Below are 20,464 nucleotides of genomic sequence, written 5' to 3'. Positions count from 1 at the left end.
ACAACACTTAAATAATGTATCAGTGGAAACATTAAAAACACATAATGACTGTGTATGTACACACATCTACCCAATTTATAGGAGTGTTTTGACCTGGATGTTTTGTCCTATTAACAGGATGTTATTTACCGTCTGGATGATCCAGTCTTCTCTCCTCCAGTTTGGACCTGTTAGACTGGTTTGTATTTTTCTAAAGGAGCAAGGAAGACGTGAGCGTTCCTTGCTCCTTTCTCCCTATAAGCCCTGAGTTAAAGTTACAATGACGCCTCAGCAATCATGTCCCAAAGAGGGGAATGTAATTCATGCAAGGCCTATTATAGTGATGGAGATATTACAAGTGATACAAAATCAGCAGAGTAATCATTTCCAAGAAGAACGTTAAACAAGCTTACTGCTTCTTATGATGATTTAACCCAGGTCAAACTTGTGGTAGTAAATTGCTATAAATTGCCTCTAAATGTTGAGTGTAATGTTAGTCTGATGTGTAAAGTATAGAGAGATAAATTATATTATTAAAATAAACTAAATATTCACATGTAAAGAGGCTCCTTTTTTTTTTTTTATCCCAAAGACCTAAAACATGCTGGTCTTTACCTTTTTTTTGATTTGATAAAGCTTTGAAATGTCCACATGTATCTGCAAATTTGTAAAAAATAAATAAATAAACAAATAAGTATATGCAATTATAAAAGCAATGCATCCAACAATTTCACCATAGAAGCAGATACTCTTTTGGTAAAGATGAATCTTATTGGGCTTAAAATAGTCATGTGTATAATACAGTAAAACCACCATAACTATACAATTCAAAAGGACATTATAATGTGTAAAGTATAATCAGTAAATGTAGGCAACTTTAAGTATCAAAATCAGTGCCCGTTATGCAGATGTAATTTAAATATATTATATTATATTTCTATTAATGATGCATATCATATCATCAACAAACAAGCAGTATTTAAATATTTATATCTTGTGGAAATTCAGTTAAATGAAAACACTTTTTCACTTACTGTTGATTAGATTTAATCTAAATTGTTGCCTCATTTACAAATAAAAAATGAGTTTTGTTTAAAATCTGTTTGAAAGTGAAAATAATAAATAAACTCCCCAGGAGGTTTGAGGACTGAAGACCTCAGTTCACCTGGGCACGATCTGATTGGTCCGCCGCTGCATCTCTTCGACGCCATTGGTTCAGGTGCGTTGCGGAGGCGGGACATGAGCTCTGATTGGCTGACGGTGAGCAAACAGGTAGTCAGCTGACAGGGGTTTGGGAGGAATTCGCCTGAAACGGTTCACGATGAAATCTGGATCCGTTACAGAAGCGAGTCCGTGGATCTGATGACTCCCCCCACAGAGCTGTGTTAAGAAGAAGAAGAAGATAGACGAAGAAGATAGAAGAAGAAGAAGAAGAAGAAGAAGAAGAAGAAACTTCCTTCAGATTTGTGTCTTCTTCTTCGTCGCTTGTTGACGCTTTTGCTGCCGCGAAACGTCCCAAAATGTCTCCGAATTCCCGGTTTTCGGCCATTTTCTGGTTCACAACAGGTGAGTGTCGCCTCCACCCCCCCCCCCCCCCTCCATCCCCCCCCCCCCCTCACCCACCTGCTCCTCCTTTGTCTGCCGGGTCTTTGTCCCCCTGGGAGACACCAGTTTAGCTCCCCTTGCTAACTCCGTACACCTGAAACATGATGTCCCGTCCCCCCCCTAATGTCTCCGTGTAAGCGATTCAAAAATGTCCTCAACGTTTTTCCACGCAGGGGTTTTGGCTTCCTACGCCCAGGAGTGTGGCCGACCCCCGCTAACGGAGAACCGGATCGTGGGGGGCATGGACGCCCAGGATGGGGCTTGGCCCTGGCAGGTGGACTTGCAGGTGGGTCTTCCGTTTCCTGTAGCGGTCTATCATGGGGTGTGTGCACCACAGATGGTGTGCACTTCCCTAAATCTAAATGTGTTGGTTCCATGTCTGAGTTTCCTTGTTTCAAATCGACTGTGATTAATATCAACAACAGTCTGAGGTTAAACAGCGCGTCATTCCATTATCATCACTCTTGTTGTTTTCATTATAACAACGAGTCTGTCAGAGCTGAAACGTGATGGTGTTCCTCGTCTCTCTCTCTCTCTCTCTCTCTCTCTCTCTCTCTCTCTCTCTCTCTCTCTCTCTCTCTCTTTTATCAATCTTATCTCTCTCTTTTATCTCTCCCTCCCTTCACCCATGTTACTCTGCTCACTCCAACCAAGGTTTCTCTTTCATTTGAAGGTCTAGCCAATCCATGTAAAGTGACTTGACAGGATGCATTTTAGGATTTGGTGTTATACAGTCGGAACTTGTGGCCCAAATATACTTCAACGTAACAATTTACATGTAATAATATCATTTCTTTTCATTTAAAAGACCAAAATAAGTGCTTTGGTAATAAATAAGACGCTTGACAGAACACTAGATGGATACTTTATGGATCCTAAGGGAAATTCATGCCGCCAGTAACACAAGGCACAGTCAAAACACAAGAACATAAGAACAATAAAAGGTCAAAGTAAGTTCACTGCAGTGAGATGAAAGTCCAGCCACCAGAACTAATACCAAGCTGTCACTGTAATGAAGTATGTGCTCTTGGAGATATTGACAATACAAATATTGGTAAGTATAAGGTGATTGCAAGACGCAAGCAATCGAGGCAGAGTATTGAAATATAAAATATAAATACAGATAAAAAGAAAAATAACTGTAATAAGTGTTAAAACAGCAGCACGGACCAAATAGGGTTTGGTCTTCTAGGGTTCTGTCATGTGTGCCATAGCAAACATCTGATTAAGAAGCTGAGCTGAATCCATTAATTGAAAAATCCCTGAGATGACTGACAGAAAACAAATCAACCATCAGTCATATCTGATCATTTGCTGCTTCTCCTTGATGTAAATTTAATATTTTGACTTGTTTTTGCTGCAGTTAAACAGCAAAAACATTCTATACAAATCAAATTCAGGGGTTTTGTGTTTGGTAATGCGTTGATGTGTTCCATTTCTTCATTATGATTATTGATATTGTCTTATTGCCCAGCTCTAGTATCACTTCTGCCTGTGGCTAGCTCTCTGAGTGGGTTAGTCAGGGTTTTGTTGATGAATACGAACTTGCTGAGAGAGGCTTTTGCCTGTGATGCTGAGGTGACTCACTCTCTCTCTCCCCTCGGCTTCCAGACAGACCGTGACGGTCATATCTGCGGAGGCTCCATCATCACGGAGAACTGGGTCCTATCAGCCGCGCATTGTTTCCCCAAGTAAGAGAAGTTACACACAGGCTGTCTGCTTCTTCATCGAGCCGTCTGAATCACTTTGTCTGAATCCTGGCAGGGGCCGCTGCAGAAAGCCCCTCAAGGAAACTCTACTTATTCAAAGAGAATGTTTGAAATGTGCATAATCAGGAAACTGACTTCATCACGTTAAACTCCTAATTCATAAGTATATGCACACAAAAACTGCCTGTGAGGAATATCAAAGCTTTCTGTTAATCATTTACAGGTGATTCACTTCATTTGTACCCGATGAGTATCTGAGGAGCTAAACTAAAATGTCACTCAGTAGAGCGCTTGCCTCTGCCAAACTCTACAATTACATTAAATTCAAAGTCCCACCAAATTGTACACACTCATAGATATTGGTCTCCTAAATATGCCTGTTCCTGATTCATGGATTATTTCTCGAAAAATTCACAAAAATCCCCAAATCTCACAGCATTTTTTAGAAATCAATTCCATGTCAGGAAAAATCAGTTCAATTTTCTTATTGCATAATCCTGCTAATAAACAGACACAGCAATTGGCGGCAGTAAAAAGTGAATATTGTTGTACAGGAATATGACAAACATCAACGTTCAAAGTCCCCTTTATATCCAGTCTAGCAGGTTCTGTTCATTGTTCCTCTTCTTCTCCTTTCAGTCCATCGGACGTGAGCGATTACATCATCTACGCTGGCCGGTACCAGCTGAATGGCTTCAACCAGCACCAGTCATCGCATCGCGTGAGACAGGTGGTGATCCCATCCGGTTACAACGAGCCTCACAACGGGAAGGACGTGGCGCTGGTGCAGCTGAAAAGCCCGTTGACCTGGTCGGATCACATTCGTCCCGTCTGTTTACCGGCATCAAACACGCTGTTCCCAAGTGGCATGGAGTGCTCCGTCACCGGCTGGGGGAACACCAGGGACGACGGTAGGACATACTGGATTCTTTACATTATTTACAACAGTTCACGAATAGCTGTTTTGTTTATCTGGAAAAACAAGGGCGTAAATTTGGTTTGAACATTCATTATTCTTTTCCTGATCTCCTTTTAATAAATATAATTCGTTGACCTGCTTGCACCAGCTCTGCACCCAATTCTGGTTACATAGTACTGAACATCATACGCTCATTCAATTTAACATTATGTGTAAAATCCTTTTAAAGTTCTCTGACCCACACCCACCAGCAGTCTTTGTGTTATGTTGTGGGGTCTCTCTGCCTTCAGTGTGGTCTTCACCAGGTGGAATGCTGCTCAGTAGGACTGAGATCAGGTGTCTCGGCCAGTCGAGGACATTCCAGCTCCTAACCCTGAAAATCTCTTTTGCTTTGTTCGACAGTTGTCCTGCAGAATGACTAAAGTTTAGATTTGATGCACTTGATCAGAGTAAAATTAAAGTGTGTCCTTTGCTTTAACACCCTGGTAATTTCTACACAAAGTCCAATATCCAACCCTTTATCATTAAAGATTTAAACCCTCAACTTGCCCATTGAACCTTGATAGTAGTAGAACAAAGCGTAACTGCCACCTGTTCCTGCTGCAGACATTTAAGAGGCTCGTACTCCCTTTGTTGTTCATTCTCCATCTGGCCTCGTGTCCCCCTCAGTCCCTCTGTCAGGAGTGGGGACACTGCAGGAGGTGCAGGTGCCAATCATCTCTCAGGGTTCATGTCAGAGCATGTACCAGACGAACCCATCGGACCAGGTGGACATCCTGTATGACATGATCTGCGCTGGATACCAGGAAGGCGGCAAGGACTCCTGCCAGGTACTGTTGGATCAACTGTTCTTGCTGCCGTGTTAACGTTCACAAGGCATGTTTAGATGAGCAAAAACAAGAACGTGCTTCGACAATAACCTGGATGGTTGCCTTTCTGCAGCCATTCACCGTCTAGTGTGTAAGGACATTCCTTTTGAGAACTTTGATACCTCCCAGTGGCGAAAGTTGAATGTGTATGTTGTTTGTTTCCAGGGTGACTCAGGAGGGCCTCTTGTGTGCCGGATGATAAATGGTACATGGGTGCAGGCCGGGGTGGTGAGCTTTGGACTGGGCTGTGCTCACCGAAATAAGCCAGGTGTGTACACCAGAATGACCAGCTACACGAGCTTCATCAGCAACACGATACCAGAGATCAGGCTGTACGGCCGAGCGGATCAGAACTGGTGTGGGAGGGCTGCCATCGTGGTCAGTTGCCTGTCCTCTCTACTGATCCTGCTTCAGAAATAAACCCTGAAAACTGGATTTTTGGGAGGAAGGATGTAATCCAGGTCAATCGTAAATGTTGACCGATGTCCAAAGTGATCCTGAATAGTTCACCTAATGTGATGTGCACATGGAGCCATATTTAATATTGAGTGTCTTAAACATTTTTTGTAATGAAATTGATTTATCTTTTGAGTCACAGTAGCTTTGATAGGTTTGTATTTTAAATCAGAAAAAATGGCTAAATAAATTATGTCTTCTATATTTGAAATAAAATGCTAATTTGATTATTGAAATCATCTCGGTGCTCTTTTAACCTCTAAGCTGTTACTGTATGAATCAATTTCTGCTCTCACCTGTAAATGTTTCCCTTTGATTATGTATTACGAAAAGAATAAAACAATTTCTGTGCACAGCCCTTTTGAATGTTTTCTTGGTTAAAATGAAGGTAGTTTTAAAATGGTCTGAAGTTCATCAAATATTCAGAAACAATGAAAGTTTTCTTTATTATAAAGAACGGACAGCATGTCAACATGGTAAAAAAACAGCTTGGTAGTAACGATGAAAAAAATAAAACAAGACCAGCGTTTAAATTAATTTGATAAGTCTTCATTTAAGGTTTTCATGCTAAAAAATAAAATAACTTCTACACATTCCAAGTTTCTTCTTTCCATAATTAAGGAAAAGGAAAGTTAGGCGTCAGGGGGAATGGTATCAGAGAGGATCATGGGAGAGCCGAGCTGCAACTCCTGCTGCAGTGATTCCAGATCAGCCGGAGTCATGCGGTGCACCTCGCTCCAATCAGATAAGAGGGAGGCCGAGAGGGGAGCCGAGTCGTAGCTGATGGAGGAGAATGTAGAAAGCATTAAGAGTGGCCCTTCTTCTGATCATTCAAAAGTATATTCATGTAGAACTTAATGTTTTTCAGAGCTGGGTCAAAGCTCACAAATTCACTTTTCATTCGCTGGTTTGAGACTTTTAGCAGTTATTCACAGTGCAGCTTGACACTTAGGAAACAAGTAAGACCTCACCTGTCCCGGTCACAGTGTTGCAGGTCTGTGAGAGACTGGTTGAGGAGGTCGTCCAGGTCGAAACCCACGCCGTACCCAGCGCCGCTACCTTTAGGGGTGACTGAGAACACCGGGGGTAGAATGTCCTCCACCTGACAGGAAAACAGGGACAATATTAGGTCAGAAGAACTTTGTATCCCTCAGATTAGTTCAAGGCAAAAGAAGATTGTGACATTTAAGGCTGTATCAACAAATGTATGCAGAAGAAAATGTTTTTATTTAGGTCTGTCAATACATACTACACTGATCGTCTCAGGTAAAATGCTACTTTGGAAATCACAAGAATATATCACAAACCTGGGACTTTGACAGTTGCAGTGTTACTGTGTGGATGTCAGGGGCAATGGAGGGCCCATGTTGTCCTGTGTCAGTGAATCCTAAGCTGGGATGAGGCTGTGACGGGACCCCTAAAGCCCCACAGAGAGGGTTTGTCGGCTGTGGCCCAGACTTCTCTCCCGCGGTGGGACACAGCTTCTCCATCGGCCCAGCCCTTGTAGTCGGGTGGGAGTTGAGGTTATTTTGGCCTCTGATGTCCACGTTCCCATTTGTCTCTCTGCTGGTTAGAGTTGGAGCCTTAGTCAAAAAACTCTCCAGAGGGAGCAGCTGCGACTGAGGTTGAGGGTCGGGTTGGGTTTGGCTTTGTGGTTGGAGCTGCGGCTGAAGAAAGCCTGACGGTAGCGTCTGCTGTTTCCTGTTTAGTTGTGGTTGTTGAGATGGCCTTGTCTCTAATTGCTGCCCGCTCCAATTCCCCAAACAGTTGAAACCACTTTGTCCGTTGCCCTCGTTGTGGGGTTTGAGCGTGTTGTTTTTAACGAAGCTGCTAGTGACACTCGCTAGATCTATCCCTCCACTGACAACTAAATCTGCGGGAGGTTTCCTCTGGCTCATGGGTAAAACTAATGATGCTTGCTGGCTGCTGGGTGGTTGGAACAAACTCGGCTGGTTAGGTTTAACTCGAGAGATTAACTGTTTGTGAAGATACATCCTCCTCAGCTCCTTGTCTGTTTTATTGCTCAGAGCTCCTTCAGTGCTATCAGCGATCCCCACGCCCCGGTGTGAGTTACACTCATTTTCAACAACCCTCTCATTGCGCGTGTCCATCATCATCGTCCACCGCTGCAAAAGGCTTTTGTCGTTGTCACTCAGCAGAACCCCGCCCAGAGAGTCCCCCTGTTTTCCCTCTCTTCTCTCCTTTTCCTTCATTTTCCTCTCCCTCTCTCTGGCTCGTTCCTGCCTCTTCCTTCTCTTCTCCTCTCTTTCTCGTTGACGCTCTTGGGCTGTGACAGGCCGACGCGAGTCCTGAACAGATGACAGGGAGGACAATATACCTCCTCCACTAGCATCCAGCACAGACATACCTCCATCTGTGTTGAAGACAACAAATTAAGTGTAAGCATGACATTTTAACGCTGTACATTTAAAAATGAAAAATACACTGAGGACGATGCACTTACCACCCCTGCATTTATTTCTGAGAGCGGATTTCAATAAAGCTGCTTTAAGTGCAGCTTTAGTATCCTCCGAAATGGCTCCTTCTTTTCTGGTTCCCTCTCCTGCACCAGGAGGAGGCCTGGCGGTCTTGGACAGTGACTGTGAAAGGGACTGAGACAGTGACTGGGCTTGTGCCACAGACAGGGAAAGGGAAGGCACAGTGGTGGGTAGGGGTGTCATGGTCTGTGCTGGTGCTGCAGGAACACTGGTGGGAACCTGGGTCATGGACTGGCTCTGAGTGGGTTGAGTCAGGGGAGCTTGACTGCTGGTGAGCTGCTCCTGTGCCTCACTGTCTCTCATTGTTTCTGAGGGGGCCTCCTGACTAGACACTGGTGTTGTTAAATCTATGGTCTCTAGCTGACTGCAGTCTGAGTTGGCACTGGGCATGTCCACATCAAGTGGGCCACTTTCATTTTTAGAGAGCATAGGCAGATTATGGGTCACACGAGGTGGAGTTACCTCTAGGAGTGATGTGGGCTTATTAAAGGTCTGCATGTCATTTGTAAATGCATAGTTCCCTTTTGCTGGTGTGTGGTCTTGTTGCTGATGAGATTCCACTTCTCTCATTTGCTGCTGTTGTATCTGTGCTGCTTGTGAGTGTTGTGCCATGGGAACCAATGCTGATTTGGTTACAGTGGAGGCCTGAGCGTTAGCCTGGTTGCTGCTCTGCGCTGCAGCTCCGCCATTCACCCTGACCAGAGGCCTGAACTGCAGTCTCTGACGAGTGATTTTTTTGTTTTTATGAAAGTCCTGGATCTCCATCAGAATCGCCTCTTTGATCTGCTCCTTGTTCATTTGGAGGTTGTCAAATTCAAAGTCAAAAGCTGGCACACAGATCGGCTCGTCATCTGGGTCGTGGTACTTGGCCAGGTAAGGATGCTCCAGCGCTTGTGTCACACCTATTCGTTCACGAGGGTCAAAGCGCAACATGGCCGCCAGCAGGTCCAAGGCCTCTGGTTCAGCCTGTGGATAGAGTTTGGCCAAAGGCACGGCCAACCTCGTTGGAAGACTCTGAACGTAGGAGCGTACTCTGTCGGCTCTGATAGCACCGATTAAACCCTCCGGAGGAGTGCCTAACACAGACAGAATGAGCTGCAGCTGATGCACGTAGTGCTTCCCAGGAAAAATCTGCTTACGCCCCAACATTTCTGCAAAGATGCAGCCCACCGACCACAAGTCAATGGCCAAAGTATAGTGATTCAGAGACAGCAGGAGTTCAGGAGCACGATACCATCGCGTCGCCACGTATTCAGTCATGAAGGAATGACACTCGTCTGGGTGCGAACTGAGACCCCTCGCCATGCCGAAGTCTCCGATTTTCAGCTCACAGTTCTCGTTCACCAACAGGTTGGAGGGTTTGAGGTCACGGTGGATGACGTTGGCTGAGTGCACATACTTAAGGCCACGCAGGAGCTGGTACAGAAAGTAGCGTGTGTGCTCCGGAGTGAGCGTTTGGGCAGAGTGTATGATCTGGTGCAAGTCGCTCTCCATGAGGTCCAGCACCACGTACCTGCGCACATGGAAAATGGAAAAGAGATGAGCTTTAGAACGGTGGTCACTCAACACTCAAAATGACCTAATGAAATTAGGTCATTTTGATGTACTGAGGTGAACTTTGGACACATAAACATATTGGTATTATGTGGCATTATTATCCTCTAATGCTAATGCTCCATAAAATGATTTCTAAGAATACAACCATCTTTAAACCTATAAATACTTTTATTGAGAAGCTGATCAAATAGTTTTGTCACCAGCATCAGTAAACTATTTCCAGTCTGATTAGAATTATTATTGATCCATTAATACATGTTTTAATAAATATAACCGTCTTACACCTGAAATATTATGTCTCCCAGTTACATAACATTCTTAAGACAGTTCCCACCAATACAATAATGTCAAATATAAACTATATTTAGGGGATGGGTTTTGTTCTCTGCTAATTATTTCACATCCACATTTTTGAAATATATTTGTGTATTCTGGTTATAAATCTGTATTACTGAATCCTCAGCTCGATGAGTAAATGAATTATTTTAAATAGTCAGCTTGATATTAATTACCTTAATGACCTGACAGACTTTCCTGGTCTGAGGTGTGTGTGTTTTTTTGTGTGTGTGTGTGTGTGAGTGTACACATACACAGACTTGAAGGCAGAGTGAGGGAGGTTCGGCTGCAGGATGTCTTTGATGGCGATAATGTTGTCATGTTTGAAGTGCTTCAGAATCTTGAGCTCTCGCAAAGTGCGCTTGGCATTCGTCACCACTTCAAAAGCATTGGAGATCTTCTTTATCGCCACCTGCTGGCCTGTGAAATGCAAACATGATTCAGGAAATAAACACACAAACTTCCTCATTCATCACTGAGCATTGTGGTCAAATCAAAATAAGATTTTTTTCTTCTTCTTCAGTAAATCAGCCCTACCACTGTCCCGTCTCCTGGCAGACGACACGACTCCATAGGCCCCTGTGCCGATGGTTTCTATGACGTCATACTCCTCCCCGACGTCGAACTTCACATCCAGGGAGTGAGCTTTGAGCAGGGCCAGGTTTTTTGCTGATGTGCTGGTCTCTGTGGTTTCTCCCGTCGCCTCGACTCTGCACTCGTTCTGGTTTCCTCTGCTTTTGTCGGTGGACATTCTTTCGGGCGACATGGCCACAGGTTGACCGTTTTTACCTTCTCCGTCCTCCTTGGTCGACATTTTTCTGTAAAAAAGAATCAAAAACACCAACATGAGAGTTTTTCATTGGTGTCAGTTTACAATACTTCACAGTGAGGCCCTCAGGAGCAACTTCAGGATTACTGGTGCCTGTGTCAAACTCCACAGTGAGGCCCCCAGGAGCCACTTCAGGGTTATTGATATTTTAGTGTAACTCTACAGTGAGGCCCCCAGGAGCCACTTAAGGGTTACTGATACCTGAGTTTAGATCTATCAATCAATCAATCAATCAATCAAGTTTTATTTGTATAGCCCACATTCACAAATCACAATTCGTCTCATAGGGCTTTAACATTTTGTGACATCCTCTGTCCTTAACCCTCAACAAGAGTAAGGAAAAACTACTAAAAACCCTTTTAACAGGTAAAAATATGTAGAAACCTCAGAGAGAGCCACATGTGAGGGATCCCTCTCCCAGGACGGACAGAAGTGCAATAGATGTCAAGTGTAAGAAAACGTCATCAGGATTAAAGTTTTTAGCAGCATCGATGAGGGTAAACATTTTTTTAAATACTATATCTACTGGTACCTGAGTCAAACTCCACAGTGAGGCCCCCAGGAGCGACTGATACCTGAGTTTAAATCGACATCGAGGCCCCCAGGAGCCACTTAAGGGTTACTGATCCCTGAGTTTAGATCTACTGGTAACTGGGTCAAACTCCACAGTGAGGCCCTCAGGAGCCACTTCAGGGTTACTGATACCTGAGTTTAGATCTACTGGTACCTGAGTCAAACTCCACAGTGAGGCCCTCAGGAGCCACTTCAGGGTTACTGATACCTGAGTTTAGATCTACTGGTACCTGAGTCAAACTCCACAGTGAGGCCCTCAGGAGCCACTTCAGGGTATTGATGCCTGAGTTTAACTCCACATTGAGGCCCCCAGGAGCCACTCCAGGGTATTGATGCCTGAGTTTAACTCCACATTGAGGCCCCCAGGAGCCACTGGTACCTGAGTTACACAGGTGTACAGTAGATTGAAAAACCTCATAGAAAACCAAACTCCACAGCAGGTGAAGGTGCATTTATTTAACGGTATTACTATGTATCAGCAGAAGGTGGTGGGACAAGGACGAGCCGGGACCTGACCCGTTAGGCCTGGATGACAAGGGACCGAACCCTGTGGCTCCCGGACCGGACCCCAGGCTACGACCCAGCGGCGGTGAACAGAACCCCAACCCGGAACGAGCTGCCCTTGAGGCCGCTTCTACCTTTCCCATTAAACAGATTGAAACCCACCGACTCCATGATACCTCACCCGCTCTTTGACGCAGGGGCGTAGGCTGCTCACCTGCAGCTCAGACCCAGGAGCGATGAACCGGGTCCTCCTCGGTCACGAACCGGACCGAGACATCCCGGAGACCAGCCTGAGAGTCACCGAGCACCGGTCCACTGTGTGGAGGAACCACAACACGTGTAAGTGTGTTCGCAATCCCGTGGTAGAGCTGCTTTCTCTTGTTATTGTCCGCCGCCTCCTCCGCGCTGCACTTCCGCGTCGCGTTTGAGTGACGGGCGGCGGACCAATGAGGTGAGAGCACCTACAAGAGCCCGTCCAATGGGAGCAGAGGACGTGGTGGAGGGCGGGGCGTCGCGCTGTATAGTAGGCTCTCTGTTTTTTTGTGTGTGTTTTTTTTTATAGGACGTGATGACGCAATTTTCCAGAAGTTACTTAGTTGAGGAGGAGCCACAGTTTATCCAACAAAAACTCTAACGCACACAGATCTTTGTATAACGGATCTACACTAGTATAATGACAGTGTATAACAATAAACACTTCTACTGTCAACAATACACAAATAACTACTAATATTTGTATATAGAGAATGAAGAATGGGATACTTCAATTATTTTATTTTGCCAATACTTACATTGGTAGGACAATAACCGCCAATACTACTACCACTACAAGATATATGGATAGATATACATATACGTTAATAAGTACAATTCATATACTTTGCTTACTTAGATTTAGTAGTAGTGTAAACCTATAACTACCACTACTACAACTACTAATAGACAAATATCTACTCTAATTTCTATATCTATAAGAATGAGTTATAGATAGATAGATGGATGGATGGACATCAGAAGAGGGGGTGAAAGTGTAAATATTCATAGTATCTAAGAATATACTCAAGTAATTAAGTACAGTAAATACAACCAGATGAAATGCATCAAAACTTTGGTGCAGCTGGGTGATATAATCTCCAACATAGGACAGGAGTATAAAGTAGTTAAACTTCTTGTTCAATTGTTAAAATCCTGCTAAAATAATACTGCAATATCATGTCCAACGAGTACTTTGAGTTTTGTGACTTTATTAGCTGATAATTCTTCAGTTCGTCTGTAAAGATAATTACTCTAATAATTCATACGTCTTCTGCAAAGTCTGTAATATATTGCACATATGTCACATTTATTCATATTGTAGTTTTTTCCACAAATTTTATATTTGATTTATCTTTATCTTTCACCTTGAACGACATAACCCCTATTTTTCTACTTGTGTGACATGTATCAAACACCAAAAATCCTTATGACTGAACACTTACTGATTAATGTGAGTTCCTTCCTCCACCACTGGTCGTATACATGGCACTACTGTGTCCTTTGGTTTAATTTATTACAATTACAGTACTTTTAATTATAGACTGCAGATGCTTAAACCTGTAGTGTTGTGTCCCTGGAGGCCACAGAGACTGAAGTCCACAGTAAACACACAGTACACACCCCCTCATCCTGGCTGTCCAACATCTGCACCCAGCTGTCCAATGAGATCCAGCTGCAAAAATCCCCCCCACCAATCAGAAGGGAGAATCTGGCCTTTCTAACACGTCTCCTGCAGAAGAGCAGGAAAGAAACTCTGCAGCAGCAACAACACAGAGATTAATTTAACTCTTCCTCAGTCTCCTGCAGACTCGTGTGGTTTTGAACATGGCCGGTGAGATGCCGAGGTGGGAGAGGAAAGTTCGAGTGTTCCTGTGCGTCTTCGGTTTGGCTCTGTCACTTTACGCGCTCCACGTCGAGGTGTCCAAAGAGTCCAACCCGGACTACAGAGCCATGTGTGACCTGGGGGAGTCGGTGAGCTGCTCCAAAGTCTTCACCTCCAGGTAAACTGTTCACTCATCATGTGCTGGTTCCAGTGGTGTATAAAGTAAAAGTACAGATATCTTACCTGAAAGTTACTTCGGTAAAAGTGTAAGTCACCCGTCAGAAAATGACTTGAGTAAAAGTCTTAAAGTAGCTCACATTAAAAGTACTTAAGTATCAAAAGTATCTGGTGTTGAAATATACTTAAGTATCAAAAGTAAAAGTACAAGTATCAAAATTAAAAATGCAAAGTGCTTTTTATTGTAGGCCTATACAGACACAAAACAACCCAAAATGTTTCTCCTCAAGATTTATCTCAACTGACTGAACAATTATAACAAAAATATGAATATAATGTATATAATGTATTATTTTACAAATTTTGAACCCTAGATGAGAGAGAGAGAGAGAGAGAGAGAGAGAGAGAGAGAGAGAGAGAGAGAGAGAGAGAGAGAGAGAGAGAGAGAGAGCTGCGTCAACCTTTGCCGCTCAAGTAACGAGCCAGTTTGAGAATGTAAGAAGTAGAAAGTACACATATTTTTGTTCAAATGTAACAAGTAAAAAGTCGTCAGGAAAATAAATACTCAAGTAAAGTACAGATATGTGAAAAATCTACTTAAGTACAGTAACAAAGTATTTCTACTTCGTTACTTCCCACAACTGGCTGGTTCTCTTTGGTTCTACTGGGTCGAGCCTGTGGTGCAGCAGCAGCAGCAACAGCAGCAGCACACCTCCACCTCGTCTCTCTCCTGCATTGGTTCATTCATGCTTCTACGTTTTGCCTGTAAACTGTGAAATGTGCATTCTTCAAGTCCCTTTCATCTCGGTGCCAAGTGCTACATTCCTCAGCTACTGTTGCACAAACAACTGAGTGAATAGGCCTGGACTTTTCCTGACAATAATTATAATCTCTGAAATATATAGTAGAATTCAGCCGGGCTATCTTTTCACTTTTGTCCTTTTGTTTTGTTTTGGCAGATGGGGACGTGGTTTTGGTTTGGTCCAGTTCTTCGTGGCCCAGGACAGTCTTCTGAACCAGCCCAACAGTTTGCTCGGCATCTTATTCTACACTCTGCAGATGGGCCTCGGTTAGTCTGTCATCATCTTCTGCTGATTATAGCCCAGTGCTTTTAGGGAAGATACTGTTTACATTCCAGCCTTTCTATGAACCATGACTGGCCCTGCTCTTCAGGTTTTTCAGAAAAGTAAAGAAAGTAAGTAAAAGAGTAAATAAAGTAAAGTTAAAGCAATGTAAGTAAAGTAAGACAGGCAAGTAAGTTAGTGGGTAAAGTATAAAATAAAGTAAGGTAAGTTTTTAGATAATGTAAGAAAATTAAAAGTTAATTTAGAAAGTAAGTTACTAAGTTAGTAAGTTAGTTAAATAAAGCACTTTTCTCTACTTTTCAAAGTCACAAATTCCTTTTCAGAAAGACAACAAAAACACAAGGATTTTTAAAAAAAAGCACACGTTGAGACATACAAATCAGTGTGAATAATTGGGTTTCCAGTTACTGCCGAACGTAAATCTATGGGAAGAGTATTCCATAATAACGGGGCCAGAACTTAGAAAGCACAGTTGCCTGTAGTTTTTTAAACGGATGTGTGGTACAAGCAGCCAGTGTGCGACAGGTCTGGACGACTTCAAGAGTTTTACTTCAAAAGTAAACGTAAGATATAAGCACAACATAGTATTTGATTGCTTATCAGTTAAGCTTATCACTGATAGATTCTGCTGTGTTTCCTTAAATTGCTACTGTGTCTTTTTATTGATGGTCTAAAGTCCTGGTGTCTGTCTTCATTACAGGTCTGTCACTGTCAAGGAAAGCTGCAAAGTTGCTGGTCTTCTTCTCATGGGTGTCGGTGGCCGGCTCTCTATATCTGGCGTTCATTCTGGCCTTTGTCCTGGGGGACTTCTGCATGGTCTGCGTGTCCACGTACATTGTCAACTTCGCACTGCTCTTCACCAACCTCAGGCGAAGGAGAGCAATCGGGGGAATGAAGGAAAAGAGAGGATAGAGTGTATTACTCGTGAAATTCAAGGCCTCTGCTGAGGTGAAGCCACACTAGAACCGGAAATTCACCCCCACAGTATTTGTGTTACTCAGAGAAACAGGACTGGATGTGTGTCTCATCTCAGCTTGATACTGGATAAAGCAAAAGTGACTTTTCTGCTTCATTTGATTTTTTTGTGATGCTGATGCACACACACACACGTATATTTGAATAGTGCTGTTTGTCAAATGTGATTTTAGTCCACAGAAGCTTTAAAAAATAAAAATACATTACAGTTTTTCTCAATTGGTTTGGCTCATTTCACGAAACAGAAATGACATTCTCAAAACTACACGTGCAAACCTCCAAACCACTGGGCACTTGTTCACAACAGATTGGCAGATCTCATTCCTTTAATCAAATTGCAATTGTATTAGCACAGCCTTGCACATGACAAGCACAATTTTCATATGATTTAGGACACCTTGCAAACGGTTAGGTACAATTGCCTTCAGTTAGCCCAATTACCAATTGAACATATCTTGCTGGTCTAAACTGAATGTTGCTTCTCAGTCAAGTGGTTGTTCTCTGCAGAACATGTTGGCATAATTTCATTGTTTACATCATCACCTGCACAGTAGTTCACTCCACTGTCAAAATCTTTCAGGCACATTATACCATGAAAAACATCATGGTATATACTGTAATATGGATCTCTTGGATCATCGGCCTAATTTTCAGGTGCAACTAGAACTTTACTACAGTTTTTTTCCATCGCTAACGAGCGCTTACCTATACTTAAAATACTTTTTCTAAACTCTTAACACAGACTTACACCTACAAAACACAATTGGCCAAATAGATCATTTTCTTCTCAAAAGCACATTTTGTTAACTATATACTAACTCTTCATTTCAAAATAGAAGACATCTTTCTCTGCACACACTAACTTTACCAAAACACTGGACATCTGACTCAAAATGAAATTATTCTTTCAAAGAATAACTCTTGTTTTCACTTCACAAGGAACATGCAGCCAATCAAAGTACACCAGGTTTCAAAATACTGGCTATTGTGGACATTACAAAACTGCATAGACTTTTATGTTTCAGTTTTACAGGTATTTGTATGCAAAACATGCAATCCACTGTTTTTTATGCCAAATTTTTTGGTTGGGAACTGTACTGTATATCCACATGTAATGTTCACATTCAAAAGCATTCCAGTAAAAAGCAAATCAGTTTTTTTTTCTTTACTGTTTACTACAGGAGGTATAGTAGAAATACTGTTTACAGTATGATACAACAGAAAACGTTTTACAGTATTGTTTAAAGTTAACAAAATATCCATGAACAAAAAAGCAACACCAAAAAGCCCAGTAAAAAGGGAGAACTAAAAAAAAGCACAAAATTCCTTTATCTAATCCCTGCGATCTTCAGGGTTAGGCCACAAGTTTTCATCCACATCGCATCTGATGTTATCCAAGGCGATACACCTTGGATAAAACTGCTTGGAATGCCTGATCCACCCTTGACAATCATCAACTGTGATGTCCCTGCAGCCAGCATCCATGGCTTCAAGGAGGGACAACTGGTCATGTGGCTGATGGTCATAGACTTTCCACCTCCATGTAGAAAAGAACTCCTCTATGGGGTTGAGGAAAGGTGAATAGGGTGGAAGAAATAGACGAATCAGTCTTGGGTGGACCTCAAACCATGCTGTAACTGCTTGTGAGTGATGGAAGGCCACGTTGTCCCAGGTGATAACGAAGGTCCTCCTGTTTTCACCCTCCTGATCCTGCTCTGGAACCACGTGCTGGTGGAGATCATCGAGAAAAGCAAGGAGGCGCTCGGTGTTGTAAGGTCCAACCTGACATTTGTGGAGGAGTGATCCTGCATTTGAAATTGCCGCACACATAGTGATATTTGCCCCTCTCTGTCCAGGAACATCAACTGTGGCCCTTTTTCCAATGACATTTCTTCCACGTCGACGCCTTTTGGCCAGATTAAATCCTGCCTCATCCACGTATACGAATTCATGAGGGGCCTGGTTGGCCTCCAATTCCATAACTCTCTGAAACAAAATTTATGTAAATCATGCCATTATAGTACTATATACCATACAGTACTGTAACCTATTACTGAGTAGGTTACCTACTTGAAAAGTGCAAAGCTTATAGAACTGTACATTGAATTGAATATACACACTATACCTGGACATATTGTTGTCGTAGCACCTTGACTCGCTCACTGTTCCTCTCAAAGGGAACAGTGTAGAGCTGTTTCATCCGCACTCTGTGTTTGGACAATGTCCGCGTAATGGTTGCGAGGCTGATGCTATTGATATTGTGAAATATCTCTTGGTCCTCCAAAATTCTGCTTTGAATCTCATGCAGTTTAATTGCGTTATTTGCAACAACCATATCTACTATGGCAAGCTCTTGTTGATGATTAAGGAGCTTACCTCTTCCCCCAGAGGGAGGAAGACGTTGCATTCTTTTGAGGGACACAAAAAATCAACATATGCATTACTGTATGGCCTCATTGACATGTCAAGTGAGAATAGAAACAATCCATGTAAAATGCAAACTTACCTGTTGGTTTGTTGAAAGATGCGTATAATTGACGCAACCGTTGACCGCCCCAAATTGGGCTGTACTCTTTCACCAGCCTCCCTTAGTGAAAGACCGTGGTTTATCACATGGTCAATGATAGTGGCACGAATTCCATCACTCACCACTGCCCTTGTAGCCCTTAGAATGCCACCACCACGCATTCTTATACCTCTACCTTGCCCTCTCCTTAGGCCTGCTCTTCTCCCTGGACCTGCTCCTCTCACTTCTCCTGCTCCTCTCACTACTCCTGCTCCTCTCACTACTACACCTCTCACTGCTCCTCTCACTGGGCCTGCTCTTCTCCCTGGGCCCCTTGCTCTAACTCTTCCTCGTCCAGACATCTTTTTCGGTTTCTGTTTCCAAAAACATCACTCCTCAAAGTCCTCCTTTTAGTAATGCCATTGATTCTAAGCCAGAGTGGAATCAGCTGTGGTTGACCCAATATACCCAACATACATCAGCTGTGTGTCAATTATTCAATTGTTTGTGATTGTTTGTGATTGGGCGCTGAGATATATTGTTTTAGAACTGATATTACTGTATTACAGAAGCAGAGGTTTTTATACTGTATCTAAGGTTTGGAATATTGTGTTTGCAATTGTGGGATGTTGTGTGTTAACATTTGTAAATAATACAAAAACAATCCATAATTTTGTTTGGAGGTATAGCTTGTCTGTTAAGAAAATGTAAGCATTATATAAATGTGTTCACTGACTGCATATTGTGTGAAAACAACATGAAATGTGTGAATGGTATGGCCACAAAGGACCGATGTTGTGCTAAATGTGTTTAGAGTTTTGAAAATGTGACTACTGTTTAGAAAAACGCTTGTTAGCGACTGAAAAAAACTGTAATCAAGGGGGAGTTTCACACATCCGATCACCAATCACACAGTAAGTTTAGTTAGCTGACAGGTGCTATCCAGGGAATAAATGCTTCCATCAAATATCTAGAGCTTGACCAAGTTCAGTACAATTTATGAACCTGGAAGCACCTGGCCAGGGAAACAACCAAGGGCAACTGCCTGCTCGCGGAAGAAGAGGAAGAGGAGCAAGGGTGCGTGGTGGTGGAGAAGGGGGAAGAGGCCGAGGAGGACCAAGACAACAATTTGTGCCAGATGAAATTCGGGCTACACTTGTGGACCATGTGGTCAACCATGGCCTCACAATGGCAGAGGCAGGTCGTCGAGTTCAGCCTAATGTGCCACGCTCTACAGTGTCCTCTATCATCCAAACATTCCGCAGGGAAAACAGGTATGTGGTCAGTCAACTATGGAATTATTGATGGTAGAGTTAACTGTAGTATTCAAATTTATTGAACTAAAGTCAAAGTAAACAAGTAAATACAAATGGTAATAGTGTCTATTCCCACACATTTTTCATTGTGTGGGACAATGTAAGCTTCCACCGTGGCCCGCTCATCAGGGCGTGGCTCACTGCCCATCCAAGAATGCTGATGGTGCTCTTATCACCTTACTCCCCATTCCTCAATCCTATCGAGGAGTTTTTATCTGCATGGAGGTGGAGAGTCTATGAGCATCAGGCTCAAAACCAGAGGTCCCTTCTCCATGCAATGGATGCTGCTTGTGGTGTTGTCACAGCAGAGCAGTGTCAGGGATGGTTGCAGCATGCACGCCGATTCTTCCCCCGTTGCATAGCAAGGGAGAACATCAGATGTGATGTTGATGGAAGTCTGTGGCCAGACAGACGAGAGCGCGAGGATGAGCAGGCGAGTGAGGATGAAACTGGTGAAACTCCAGCTTTACTTTAGTTTGTTACTGTATGTGTTGTTATTGTAGGCTATACCTAATTTTAGTTTTGATGTGCTAATTGTCCCGCAGTATATTGTGCTATACATATTTTCTGTTACTGTAACCACGATGTATGGCAATTACTGTAACAATTTCCATGGCTGTATGACTGCAATAAAGTATTTTATGTGAAACCCTGAATTAATCTTTTTTCTGTTTACACATAGTATTCTGGAAAGAAAACATCTACTGAAACCA

At 43.0% G+C, this 20,464-nt stretch overlaps 3 protein-coding genes across 5 annotated transcripts; 2 read left to right on the top strand and 1 right to left on the bottom strand.

Moving 5' to 3' along the window:
- Positions 1-1,250: 1,250 nt before the first annotated feature.
- zgc:92313 (uncharacterized protein LOC436869 homolog) lies at positions 1,251-5,895 on the top strand. Its single transcript, XM_061094514.1, has 6 exons — positions 1,251-1,545; positions 1,758-1,870; positions 3,196-3,275; positions 3,933-4,204; positions 4,882-5,042; positions 5,247-5,895. Exons 1-6 carry the CDS (start codon positions 1,500-1,502, stop codon positions 5,499-5,501), a joined length of 927 nt encoding a protein of 308 aa, XP_060950497.1. The 5' UTR covers positions 1,251-1,499; the 3' UTR covers positions 5,502-5,895.
- A 69-nt stretch (positions 5,896-5,964) lies between these two features.
- mapk7 (mitogen-activated protein kinase 7) lies at positions 5,965-13,342 on the bottom strand. Of its 3 annotated transcripts, none has more exons than XM_061094513.1 (7): positions 13,313-13,342; positions 10,466-10,746; positions 10,183-10,348; positions 8,002-9,548; positions 6,845-7,911; positions 6,509-6,639; positions 5,965-6,317 (listed from the first exon to the last, which is right to left on the bottom strand). In XM_061094513.1, the coding sequence occupies exons 2-7, from the start codon at positions 10,740-10,742 to the stop codon at positions 6,170-6,172; spliced, it is 3,336 nt and encodes a 1,111-aa protein (XP_060950496.1). In that variant the 5' UTR covers positions 10,743-10,746; positions 13,313-13,342; the 3' UTR covers positions 5,965-6,169. The 3 variants fall into 3 exon arrangements, with proteins under 3 accessions (XP_060950496.1, XP_060950494.1, XP_060950495.1); XM_061094511.1 differs by lacking the exon at positions 13,313-13,342 and adding an exon at positions 12,016-12,224; XM_061094512.1 differs by lacking the exon at positions 13,313-13,342 and adding an exon at positions 12,049-12,224.
- Positions 13,343-13,572: 230 nt separating this feature from the next.
- vkorc1 (vitamin K epoxide reductase complex, subunit 1) lies at positions 13,573-16,148 on the top strand. The gene is made up of 3 exons (XM_061094705.1): positions 13,573-13,870; positions 14,829-14,938; positions 15,655-16,148. Exons 1-3 carry the CDS (start codon positions 13,695-13,697, stop codon positions 15,864-15,866), a joined length of 498 nt encoding a protein of 165 aa, XP_060950688.1. The 5' UTR covers positions 13,573-13,694; the 3' UTR covers positions 15,867-16,148.
- Positions 16,149-20,464: the final 4,316 nt, after the last annotated feature.

The sequence above is a fragment of the Limanda limanda genome, chromosome 21 (assembly GCF_963576545.1).
Source record: "Limanda limanda chromosome 21, fLimLim1.1, whole genome shotgun sequence".
Classification (NCBI taxonomy): domain Eukaryota; kingdom Metazoa; phylum Chordata; class Actinopteri; order Pleuronectiformes; family Pleuronectidae; genus Limanda; species Limanda limanda.
Note: the sequence above shows the minus strand (reverse complement) of the source record. Positions and strands in the feature narration are given on the sequence as shown.